This window comes from Lolium rigidum, chromosome 4 (assembly GCF_022539505.1).
Source record: "Lolium rigidum isolate FL_2022 chromosome 4, APGP_CSIRO_Lrig_0.1, whole genome shotgun sequence".
Lineage (NCBI taxonomy): Eukaryota > Viridiplantae > Streptophyta > Magnoliopsida > Poales > Poaceae > Lolium > Lolium rigidum.
The window spans coordinates 199,698,902-199,711,879 of NC_061511.1; the positions used below are offsets into that span (position 1 = coordinate 199,698,902).

At 42.7% G+C, this 12,978-nt stretch overlaps 1 protein-coding gene across 1 annotated transcript; it reads left to right on the forward strand.

Annotated features, from left to right (window-relative positions):
* The first annotated feature begins 3,808 nt into the window (after positions 1-3,808).
* Positions 3,809-11,084, forward strand: LOC124649931 (putative leucine-rich repeat receptor-like protein kinase At2g19210). The gene is made up of 14 exons (XM_047189498.1): positions 3,809-3,899; positions 4,031-4,586; positions 4,705-4,917; positions 7,792-8,072; positions 8,222-8,360; positions 8,468-8,539; positions 8,641-8,712; positions 8,812-8,892; positions 8,987-9,150; positions 9,250-9,512; positions 9,598-9,724; positions 9,859-9,927; positions 10,017-10,209; positions 10,589-11,084. Exons 1-14 carry the CDS (start codon positions 3,809-3,811, stop codon positions 11,082-11,084), a joined length of 2,817 nt encoding a protein of 938 aa, XP_047045454.1.
* The last annotated feature ends 1,894 nt before the right edge of the window (positions 11,085-12,978 follow it).

A 12,978-nucleotide genomic window follows, 5' to 3' on the forward strand; every position in this document is an offset into this window, starting at 1 on the left:
TTATCTAATAGTAATTCTATGGTGCATAAATTCTTTTGGACATTTTTGCAACGTATTTCCTCCATGGTGCATAACGGTCATTTTTTCATCGCAATTCTTTGACAATAAACTTGGTCCCCAATTGTAATTCGCATAAATAAATTATCTAACAACAATTCCAATGATTATTATCTATTGGTAATTTTTCAACCGGAGGTTATTCCCCGACAAAAAACTTGATTTCCCTACAATTTTTTTCCAACGGTGCAAGAGAGCGGTAATTCTTTATTTGTGTTACACTACAAAATTATTTGGAGTTCCTGAGTTTTGTCTATCTAGCTAATATTCTTGATTTTCTACTATTCACATTTTTTTGTGAGAATGTTGACTTTCTCATTGAGTACATGATTCGAAACTATTTCCTATACGATAAACGTCAAATTGGCGACATTTGCCAACATAGATATTATATGAGCTAAAATGTAGGTACATATTCCATGCAAAAAAATGCTCGTACATATGGATGATCATATATTGTAGTAATATACTTAGACTTATGATACGTCTCCAACGTATCTATAATTTCTTATGTTCCATGCTACTTTTATGACAATACTCACATGTTATATACATACTTTACATCATTATTATGCATTTTCCGGCACTAACCTATTAACAAGATGCCGAAGCGCCAGTTGCTGTTTTCTGCTGTTTTTGGTTTCAGAAATCCTACAAAGGAAATATTCTCGGAATTGGACGAAATCAACGCCCAGGGTCTTATTTTTCCACGAAGCTTCCAGAAGACCGAAAGGGATACGAAGTGGGGCGACGAGGCGCCGCCACCATAGGGCCGCGCGGCTAGAGGGGGGCCCGCGCCGCCCTATGGTGTGGGCCCCTCGTCAGCCCTCCAACCCTACCCTTCCGCCTACTTATAGCCTTCGTCGCGAAAACCCCTGTACCGAGAGCCACGATACGGAAATACTTCCAGAGACGCCGCCGCCGCCAATCCCATCTCGGGGGATTCAGGAGATCGCCTCCGGCACCCTGCCGGAGAGGGGAATCATCACCGGAAGGCTCTACATCATCATGCCCGCCTCCGGATTGATGCGTGAGTAGTTCATCCTTGGACTATGTGTCCATAGCAGTAGCTAGTTGGTTGTCTTCTCCTCTTGTGCTATCATGTTTAGATCTTGTGAGCTGCCTAACATGATCAAGATCATCTATTTGTAATGCTACATGTTGTGTTTGGCGGGATCCGATGAATATAGAATATTATGTCAAGTTGATTATCAATCTATCATATATGTGTTGTTTATGTTCTTGCATGCTCTCTGGCCAAGTTGATACTTGTAACTCCAAGAGGGGGTATTTATGCTCGATAGTGGGTTCATGCCTCCATTGAATCTGGGACAGTGACAGAAAGTTCTAAGGTTGTGGATATGCTGTTGCTACTAGGGATAAAACATCAATGCTTTGTCTAAGGATATTTGTGTTGATTACATTACGCACCATACTTAATGCAATTGTCTGTTGTTTGCAACTTAATACTGGAAGGGGTGCGGATGCTAACCTGAAGGTGGACTATTTAGGCATAGATGCATGCTGGATGGCGGTCTATGTTCTTTGTCGTAATGCCGTGATTAAATCTCATAGTGATCATCATGATATGTATTGAATCTTTATTTGTCAATTGCCCGTCTGTAATTTGTTCACCTAACATGTTATTTATCTTATTGGAGAGACATCACTAGTGAACTGTGGACCCGGTCCATTATTTTACATCTGAATACAATCTACTGCAATCATTGTTCTCTACTGTTCTTTGCAAACAAACATCATCTTCCACACTATACGTTTAATCCTTTGTTTTCAGCAAGCCGGTGAGATTGACAACCTCACTGTTACGTTGGGGCAAAGTATCTTGATTGTGTTGTGCAGGTTCTACGTTGGCGCCGGTTTTACTGGTGTTGCGCCGCACTACACTCCTCCACCAACAACCTTCACGTGTTCCTTGACTCCTATTGGTTCGATAACCTTGGTTTTTTACTGAGGAAAAACTTGCCGCTGTACGCATCACACCTCCTCTTGGGGTTCCCAACGGACGTGTAGCTTCACGCGTTATCAACTTATCATCTTAATTCTTAAGTAAAATTCTACCTTCCTTGCTTCGTTCCGCTTACTCGACTCAACTCGGGAGCTGCCAAAATTGATGATGTTATAAACATGAAATTAACCATCAACGATATAACTTCTTGCTTTTTCAAAAAATATATACTCCCTCCGATCCGAAAAAATTGTCGAGCGGTTAGTACAAATGTTGTTTGACAATTAAACCCTTCTACAATCTAAAAAACAGCGTATCCCTGCTCGCTGTCCAGGTGGTCGGCTGACCGTCGCCGGCGTGCAGGTGCCTGCACCGTATTGTCTCGGCCACGCACAGGACGCGGGCATACGAACTCGACGGGGCGCCACGCACCTGCATGCGCGCGCCGGCAAGGAAGCCCGCCACACGGGCATGCTTTCTGGGCGGAGGTGCCCTCGCATCAGCGAGGATGGGCCGGCGGCGTCGATTTGACAGGGGAGAGCGGCGGCCGTCGTACTGAGGGAGGAGGGGACGTCCAGATCTGGCGCAGCGCGAGCGAAGCCCAGCCGGAGTCGTTCCGCCGGAGCCTCGTCGTCCTCGACGCGTTCAAGAAGCTGAGCCGCCAGGGATTCTTCATGGATGAACTGAGGCGCGGGAAGGAAGGTCCGGCGGTAGGGAGGACTGCCGGCGACGACGGTGGGCTTGGGCGGCCGGCGAGGATGGCCAGGGGCGGGGCGGGTCAGCGGGATTGGCTCGGGATCCAGGTCTGGTGGATGGCTCATGGATGTACAACAGAGAAGTGAATGGGGAAGGAGGCAGACGAATGGGTCGCGTACTCGCGTGCGTCTCCTCACTTCCTTTTTCTTTTTTTCCGTGAGGCTGGACCGCGGGCTGAAGAGAAAACAAATACAAGGTTATTTTTGTAAGATGGCCCGTCCGTCACTTTTTCCGGATCGGAGGGAGTACTTTCTTTCTTACCAAACACTCTTAGACACTAACAATGCACAATTGAATATGTACGTTGAGGGATATTGTTAGAACAAAGCAGATGCATTTCATATCGCTCATACGTTCGCGGTGTGCGCCGCGCAACTTCCTAGTAATAATAATCATTAACAGTGGAAGCATTCTTCTTTTTTGGGACTGAAGTGACCAAGCCCATTTATACTATCAAGGCAAAGCTTCCCTTGAGGAAACTGATTGCACAGATCATAGAAACCAGTTTTAACAATGGGCCACCACTCCAAAAAATCAGCATTAACTGTTGTTGATTTGAACCCTGTAACCTGCTCAATATGGCCCAGCACGAGATGCTCCAAGAGAGTTGACACAACTTGCTCTGGAACCCAAGAACTAACGTGCATGGACGCTGTTGCTCTTACAGCGGCACGTACAAGTTTTTCCTTTCTGACAGCCTCACAGCGGCACGATCGAGCTTGTCCCCAAGTTTCTCGGAATCAATGATCATCGAGGTTAAAAAGAGCTGTCTGCTCGCCGCGGCAATCGCGGGGAGGAAAAGGTCAAAGATTTCAAGCTCTGGATCGATCGGGGCTTCAGGCTATGCATGCGCCCAGCGAGGCGGTTGACTGACTTCCATGCATATATGCAAGTCAACCCACCGCCCACGTGATCTTTCCCCCAGTTGGGCTGGGTAAGAACTGCTCCTACATATATATATACCTCGTGTTAGACATACATACAAGTAACTCGTGAAGCCCAGGTCCTGGTACGCCGAGAGCAAGAGCAATGGCTGCTGGCCGGTGGATGGTGTTGCTTCTTCTCGGCCTCGCTGCCGGCGGCGGCGTTATTCAAGCCCACGGGCAGGTTGATAGCTTAGGTGAGTACATCGCATGTTCTTGCAGTTTGGTTGCATACTTGCATCGGGCTAGCTCAAAAGAAAAAGAAAAAAACCCTTCGTCGATCAGTCTCTGCAGCTGTGTCTATCCTCTTGTATTGGTATATATGCAGGTTTCATAAGCATAGACTGCGGTCTCCATGTGGAGACGGGCTACGTGGAGAACACCACCAAGCTCTCATACGTCCCCGACGCCTCCTTCACCGACACCGGCACCAACCACAACATCTCGGCCGAGTACTTAACGCCGACGACGGACAAGATCTGGCGCAACGTGCGTAGCTTCGGCGGCGGCGACGGCACGCGCAGCTGCTACACGCTCCGGTCCCTAGTGTTCGGGCTCAAGTACCTCATCCGGGCCATGTTCTTGTACGCCAACTACGACGGCCTCAACAGGTCGCCCACCTTCGACGTCTACATCGGCGTCAACTACTGGCAGACCGTGAACATCTCGGAAGGTGACATGCCGGTGATCGCCGAGATCATTACCGTCATCTCTGGCGACTACCTGGAGGTGTGCCTCGTGAACACCGGCTCCGGGACGCCCTTCATCTCCAGCCTCGAGCTCAGGCCTCTGCAGAACAAGCTCTACCCACAAGCGGACGCGTCCCGAGCGCTGGTTCTCGCCGGCAGAGCCAACGCTGGCGCATCCACGGATATTTTCGTAAGGTAATGAGGTACATATATACGTAGGCCAATAGTCCGTGAATGATTTAACTCTCTTTCACTGATGAGGACATGCATGTACATGATCGATGAGAGTGATTAATTTGCTGATATGGATCAGATACCCCGACGATCCGCACGATCGCATATGGATCCCGTTGACAATGGACGAGTGGTCGGCGATCTCAACGACCAACAAGGTGCAGAACGGCGTCACTGACATCTTTGAGGCGCCATCGGCCGTGATGCAGACTGCCGCCACGCCCACCAACTCCTCCAGGCCAATCGTTGTCGCATGGGACGTAGAGCCCAGCGCCAAAGATAAACCGCCCGGGTATGTACACGTACTAGAGTACTACTCATATAGTACTCCACTAAACACGTTGGGTATATTGTAGCCATAGAAACATAGATGTATAGTGTACTAGGTATAGAGTTCTCGAAGAATAATATCATATACTACCTCTAGTTTCATAGAATAAGGTCTATTTTTTTGGGGGAAAGTCAAACTAAATAAAGTTTGACCAAATTTTTAGAAAAACTATCAAGAACCAAGATATCACGTAGATATCATATGAAAATATATTTCATGGGGAATCTAACGGGGTTGAGTTTGGATTGTATATATTAACACTTTTTCTTAAAACTTTGTCAAACTTTACGTAATTTGACTTTTCAAAAATAATATAAGCCTTATTCTTGAAAACGAAGGTAGTAGTAGCTTAGTACTAAATTAATAAGAATCATTTTCCATCTTAAAAAGTAGATTTATTTTCAAGCTACCTAACCTCTTCTCGAGCCACTCTTCAATGTGTTTTCATTCACTATTGGTTAGCCTCTGATAAGGAATCAGAATACCCAAATAGCTGCTTAAAAATTGGTCATCCTCATATGCGAATAATATGGCATATTGATTGGCCCCGCCTCACTGGTAGAAAAAAGGGCTTTAGTCCCGGTTTGCAACGGCCATTAGTCGCGGTTGCGCAACCGCGACTAAGAAAGCGCGACTAAAGGCCCCCCCCCCCCCTTTAGTCGCGGTTGCTTACGAACCGCGACTAAAGGCCCCGCCACGTGGGCGGCTGGCATGCGCCGGGGCGAAGGACCTTTAGTCCCGGTTTGTAACACGAACCGGGACTAAAGGCTATTTCGAGTTATTTTTTTAATTCATTTGGGTTTCTAATTATTTTTCACTCCCTCTTTTTTTTCTATTTTTTTAGAATTTCTACTATTTCTGTTATTTGCATAGTTTAGTCTTTATCTCTAACTACACTTATCTCTAGTCAAATTACATACTCGTGGTCAAACTTCCCGCTCGGTCACCCATCCTCCCACTACTCTAGCACTAGCACGCTTAACTTCCGAGTTCCATCCCGTTCCGCATCCAAGTGCTTCGCGCGCATGTATGTGATAGTAGTATCATATCAATTCTATTAACATGTTGGTCGATGTCACATTTCTTTATTGTTTGAATTTCTAATAATTCTTTTAATAAACAAAAGTAATGATGTAATAATCTTGAACAAATAAATAAACATTAACTTTTTAATTTGCATTATTTTTAATTTAATTAATTAAATATTTTTTTGCCAAACCTAAAACCTAAAAAATTTGAAAATCTAAAAATTGGGTAAAAATGATAGTAATCTTTATGCAGGATGCAATTATTAATTTTAGGTTTTTTAAAAATAAAAAATATATAAAATCCGTAATTTATTGCAAAAACTAAAATCTTCCTGCTTTCATATTTTTATTTGGAATTTTGAGAATCTAAAAATTGGCTAACCGGGTAAACCCGGGTGAATTCGGATGTAACTTTTTCCCAGGATTTTTTTGATATATTATACGTTTTTTTCCGACGTCGTATGCAAAAGTTATTGCGGTTTTACCATTTTTTAAACTTTTTTTGCAAAAAAATGAAAATTCGAATTTCTTAATTTCTCCGAATAGTAGGTTGCATAACATACAAGAATCTGAATTTTTTTTTTTGAAATTTCTATCATTTTCTTTTGTATTTTACAAAGCAAAAAAAGGCGATCCACAGGGGGGGGGGGTGCAGGGTGCGTGGGGAGTGAAAAATCCGGAAAAACCTTTAGTCGCGGTTGGTATCCCCAACCGCGACTAAAGGGCACACCTTTAGTCGCGGTTGGTGTCCCCAACCGCGACTAAAGGTTTTTCCGCCGGCCGCATCCCTCCATAGCACTTTAGTCCCGGTTGGTGTTACCAACCGCGACTAAAGGGGTACCCTTTCGTCGCGGATGGAGCATTAGTCACGGGTTGCCTCCCGAACCGCGACTAAAGCCCCCTTTAGTCGCGGTTCGAATATTTCCGGGACTAATGGGGCTGGACGGAAGCCCTTTTTTCTACCAGTGCCTTGACTTCTTTGGAACATAATAGTTCACTCTTACACAAATTTATTTTAAGCCCCAGTAATAGGTCAAATGCTGACAATATTAACTTCATGTGTTTAAACTTACCAAAATCTTGATCCATAACAACGGTCTCATCATATCGCGATGAAGGATAAAAATTTCACCATGTGGTACTATCCTTTCAATCTAGCCATTTAGTTTTGTGTACTCGATGATGAGAACCAAGATATCCTCCACAATGTTGATGGACATGGGTGATGGTCGGTCACCCAGTTTTAGATTTTTATTGTTTAAAAATAATGACCAAATCCCTATTAACTTATGAGACTTGCTCCAGTACAACTCCCTCCCCCACAAACTCAAATTCATCAAGGGCTGAGATTGCTCTGTCCTATTTCATAAGTTTAATTACGAAGGGGTACGAAATGATCTCAACTCTTAATGAGTTGAGTTTAGGGGAAGGGGTTGTACTGTAGCGAACGCCTTAACTTAAATTACCACACTACCTCAAGTGACAGAATCATAGATTCACACTTCACGGTTCAGAAAAAAACATTCATTCTGAGGGTTTTTTCGAAAATGACCATTTGACCTTGCTTACGCCTTCTTAAAATTTATTTTCAAGATCAGCCCATTCATTTTTGTTGGTGTGATTCACGGACTGCTCATAAAGGTCCACCATACCCATCACGAATGTTTTACTCCATGCATGAAGTATGTTTGTGTGGGTTGAACCACATTTTTCTTTTCGAAAGGAGGCTATATTTAGAAAATAGTAAATGAGAAGATTATTTCATACAATACACGTATACATAACTCAATATACCATATACATGTAGGTCCGTATTTATGTTGTACATGGGAGAACTGCAACGCATTCCCAGCAATGCCATCCGCCAGTTCCATGTCAAGCTCAACGGAAAGTTGTGGAATCAGACAACACTGGGCCTCAGGTACCTCGAGACGATCGTCCTCTACAATCCACAACCCGACTACGCCTCCCAGCAATACATTTTCTCACTGGAGGCCACGGCCAACTCCACACTCCCGCCTATCTTGAACGCCTTTGAGGTGTTCTCCGTCATCCCCACCACTGGCATAGCCACGGTCCCTCAGGAAGGTACGAATTAGTTTTTTTTACATGAGGTACGGATTAGTTATGATGAAATGCATGTGCACGAGTTATAATGCAATCATATTTTTACCGTTTTATATGTATCCCATTTGTATTACTTATGTGTTAATTGCTACTGAGAAATGCTACTACAGTTTCTGCAATCACGTCCGTTAGAAACAAGTACCAGGTGAAAAGGAACTGGATGGGTGATCCGTGCGCGCCCATGAATTTCGTATGGAATGGACTGCGTTGTAGCTATGCTGTTTCTAGCCCACCAACTATCACAGGCTTGTGAGTTATTTTCATGTGATGTTTTTCTAGGTTATAACAATGATCCTATTATTAGTTACGTGACTATAATTAATTATCTAAACCGCTCGTGTATAAACACGCTGCAGGAATCTATCTTCCAGTGGTCTGAGTGGAAACATGTCATCTGCTTTTGCAAGTCTCAAAGGTTTAATATACTTGTAAGTAGGAAATTTGTTAAACCAAAAATTCCTGATTATATGCTAATATTTGTAGAAGTATAGCAATAATTTCTTTATCGGGCTCCTTGCTAATTTGGCAGGGATTTGTCACATAACAATCTGACGGGCTCCATTCCTGACACCCTTTCGCAACTGTCTTCGCTCACACTTCTGTAAGTAATTTGTGATATAGTGTTAGAGAAGTTCTAAAAATTGATCAGTAGACACATTGCTTAAGTTGGCATTGGAAACTATTTTGTGTTCTTTTTCAGAGATTTGACCGGAAATCAACTCAGTGGATCAATTCCTTCTGGGCTTTTAAAAAGAACACAGGATGACACGTTTACACTTAGGTTGATACATGGTACCTCTAGTATCAACTTTTCTAGTGATGTTTATAGTTCTTATTTTGATCATCATTATGATTTACATTTTTTTTTTGGCTAGATACGGTGATAATCCAAAGCTATGCAACAACGGAAACTCCTGTCAGCCTCTAAAAAAGAAGACCAGATCTATGCTTATTGTCTATGTTGTTGTTCCCATATTAGCAGTATTGCTGATAGTGCTTCTATCAGTACTACTCCTTTGCATCCGAAGGAGAAAGCAAGGTGAGATATCATTTGAAATACATACCTTTGCACTCACGACAGAAAGTGTAGGGTGATTAACTAACCTAAGTTTGTGTGCTCGGTCTTTGTACTATGTAGCAACAATAACCAATAGTGTCAGGCCGAAGAACGAGGGAATTATCGTGAACACTCAGAGAAGCAATGGACACACCTCATTGCAAATCGAAAATCGTCGGTTCACGTACCATGAACTGGAGGCCATCACGAATGGCTTCCAGCGAGTGATCGGCCGAGGAGGGTTTGGGAATGTCTATGACGGATTCTTGGAGGATGGCACCCAAGTTGCTGTCAAACTACGGTCTGAGTCTTCACAGCAAGGTGTACAAGAATTCCTTACAGAGGTGATCTTTACAAAGACCAGATCAAATGTGTAATGTGTGTCCTTATGGATTCAGTTTCGTAATGCATAGTTCGTTTTTCTTTCAGGCTCAGACCTTGGCTAAGATTCATCACAAGAATCTTGTATCTTTGATTGGCTACTGCAAGGATAAAGAGTATCTGGCTCTTGTCTATGAATACATGTCTGAAGGATCCCTACATGAACATCTTAGAGGTATTGTAAATTCCTAAAATCTTCGATGCTTTCAAGGATTCGACAACATATAAATATATAAGATGTACAAGCAAGAATTCTAACGAAAATACCAGTGCATGCTAATATACTGTTCATCTGATGATATTTTGCAGGGAGAGAGCACAACACCAGATCATTAACCTGGAGACAAAGACTTCATATCGCCATGGAATCTGCGAAAGGTGAGTTTTAAATCCTTATTTTGTTCACGGGACTTCACTACTGGGGATCAAAAGGAAATGTGTTGGATGACCGTGTGATGTGGATGTAGGACTTGAATACCTACACAAGGGATGCAACCCGCCCCTCATTCATAGAGATGTCAAGACAGCCAATATCCTGCTGAATGCAAACCTGGATGCCAAGATCGCTGATTTTGGCCTGCTCAAGGCTTGCAATAGTGATGGTGATACCCATGCGTCCACGGCCAGGCTGGTTGGCACTCCTGGTTACCTTGCTCCTGAGTAAGTGTGCCTTGTTTAAAAAAATCTATTATATGTTCTAGAAACTATCTTGCAATATTGTTAAAATGGAGGAATGGAAGTCTAAAGTAGTAGTATAATTCACACGTAGGAATAGAATGTATGGTCTGCCATTTTTTTTTCCTCCCATGGCTGATCAAAGTTAAGAATATGAAAAGTGTCCTATTAGTTTGCAAATAAAGGACATATTTGGTATGTGTGATTCCACTTCTGAACCTGTTTTTTCTTAAAAATCTACAATTTCATATAAAGATTGATGTGAATCAAGGATGCCATAGATAAGTCAAGTGCATAATTCTCCTGATACCTCACCTTTTCCCTGTTAAAATCTGACTCACCAATGCATTTCATACATTCCTAGGTATCGAGCAACATTTCAAGTGACCAACAAGAGTGATGTGTACAGTTTCGGCGTAGTGCTGTTGGAGATAGTCACAGGGAGACCAGCCTTGAGGAGTAATCAAGAACCTACGAGCATTGTCCAATGGGTTCGACAATGCCTTGCCCATGGAAACATTGAGGGCGTGGTAGACTTACGCATGGGCGGCAACCATGATATTAACAGCGTCTGGAAAGCCGCAGACATCGCGCTCAAGTGCACGTCACAAGCGCCAGAGCAGCGGCCCACTATGACTGACGTGGTGGCGCAGCTGCATGAGTGCCTTGAGCTCGAGGTTGCGCGCGGAGACACATATGCTGATTTTTACACGGCCGCGGCTGCAAGTAGAGGCAACCCGAACGGCAACCGTTGGTATGGTAGTGCCATGTCCACTGACGTGAGCCAAAGCAGCACTGTGTTTGAGATGGAGCAGTTGCAAAGAGTGCCAACAATGTCTACTGGTCCAGCTGTGAGGTGAGAAGATGACTATTACAATGAGTTGGCATGACTTGTTCATCATGTTAGATGGAATTTAACAAGAGTTTGATGATATTTTTCCAATTTGAGATGTTCAAATGTTAAGCCAGGAGGTTTACGTAAGATGTCCACCGAGCATTGCATTCATATGAACATAAAAGGGAATATAATACAAGTTTTTAAAAAAGTGGATCCAGAGAGGAATGCCAATCACTAATATATGAATGCTTAGTAGTGCCATACCAAGCGCCAACGGCAAATGTTGCTAATGGCTTGCCTTCCACACACTACTAGTAACCTACCTACTGGTGGCGTGTCTTCCACATGCCACAAGTAACTTACACTAGTACAGAGCGGCACTAACGACACCTCTCTATGGAAACGACATCGATACAAGCTATAGTTAAAAAAATTACGCGTGGCCATACGGGGTGAACGGAATGGGCCGCTATCGGGTTGACCACATTAGAAACGGTTATATATAATGTCCATTTCCAACTTATTTGTCAATGGTTGCGCTCCAATCTCCGTTGCTGATATGGTATCATCGCAAACGGGTTTAAGGATGATGTGGGGATCAGAAAAGTGGCAAAAGTTTGTTATGTAGCTTCAAAGTGGGAGTTTTCCATGCTACATGCCCTAAACCTTAGTTCAAGCGATATATATATGGTCAAGTGTATATGTGAAGGAAAGAGTGCCACTCCGAAGTTGTTTATGGCTTTTCCTCCTTAATTTCAATAACCTTAGATAGCAATAGAGGAACCACTGCAAAAAATTGGGTCTCACGTACTAATTGATGCTAATTCGTATCGGCCTCCACCTAAATGTTGTCCCGTTTAAAACAAATCATGCTACTTGTCATCATATATAAGTGGTGATTCTAAATGTTCTTGATATTATTATTTTGTGCATGTTAGAATGAATAAGCATATATTAGCAGTACCAACTCAAAATAGTTGTGACAAAAGTTATTTTTTATGTTGCTCTGAAGTGGGTGCTTTTCACTAGAAAGCCGGGTTGAATCTTTGAGTGATGTAGTCAAGTCTATGAAGGGAAGTGCCAACTCAAATTTGTTGATGGATTTTCTCCTTTCAACAACCTTATATATCCTTATATAAGTAACCTACAGTAAGATACCCCATGTACCATCTTTTTTTGTTGTGTTAGGATAATCCCATGCACCACCTTCCCAATAGAAAAAAGATATTATACAACCTGCCCCGGTTGGTCCTATATTTCACTTTTGGATTACCGACGGCCATCTACATGGTAATTGTTGTTTGTATACTTACTTCGGTGATAACAACCCAAGAACTACAAATGGGCATTTAGACACATACACTTTCGGCCCCTTTTCAAATGAAATACGGATCTTATGATTCGCCAAAAAAACATGGAGGTTATATATACATGTTGTTTTTATTTATTTTGTATTATTGGGTTGCAATTTTTTAAACTATCCATACCCAATGTGAAAATCTTTGATCGCTACCTATCTATGTGGAGCACCATATTTTGAAAAAAATCATAAGGTGAATTTTAAATTTTGAAAAATTCTAAAAACATCCATTATTTATTCTATCAAATTGTAAGATCTTAGAGCGAAATTGCTTGAATTTTAACCCGAAAAAATAAAGATAAACCTATCGCGAACAAGTGCAGTGATTTAAACCAAATATATCTAAATAAAATATTTTAAAGAAGCGGTTTAGCAGATAGTTTCAACACATAGTTTTTACTGCAGTGGCAATGTGCGGTGACCCAGCGTACCACTGCATGGTGTAGTACACAAGTCGTTGACATAACACAAGTGAAACACCGTTCCACTCATATTACATCCCTGAGAGTGGTACGACCGAAACATATGCGAGTCTAAGATATGTCTATAGAAGTAT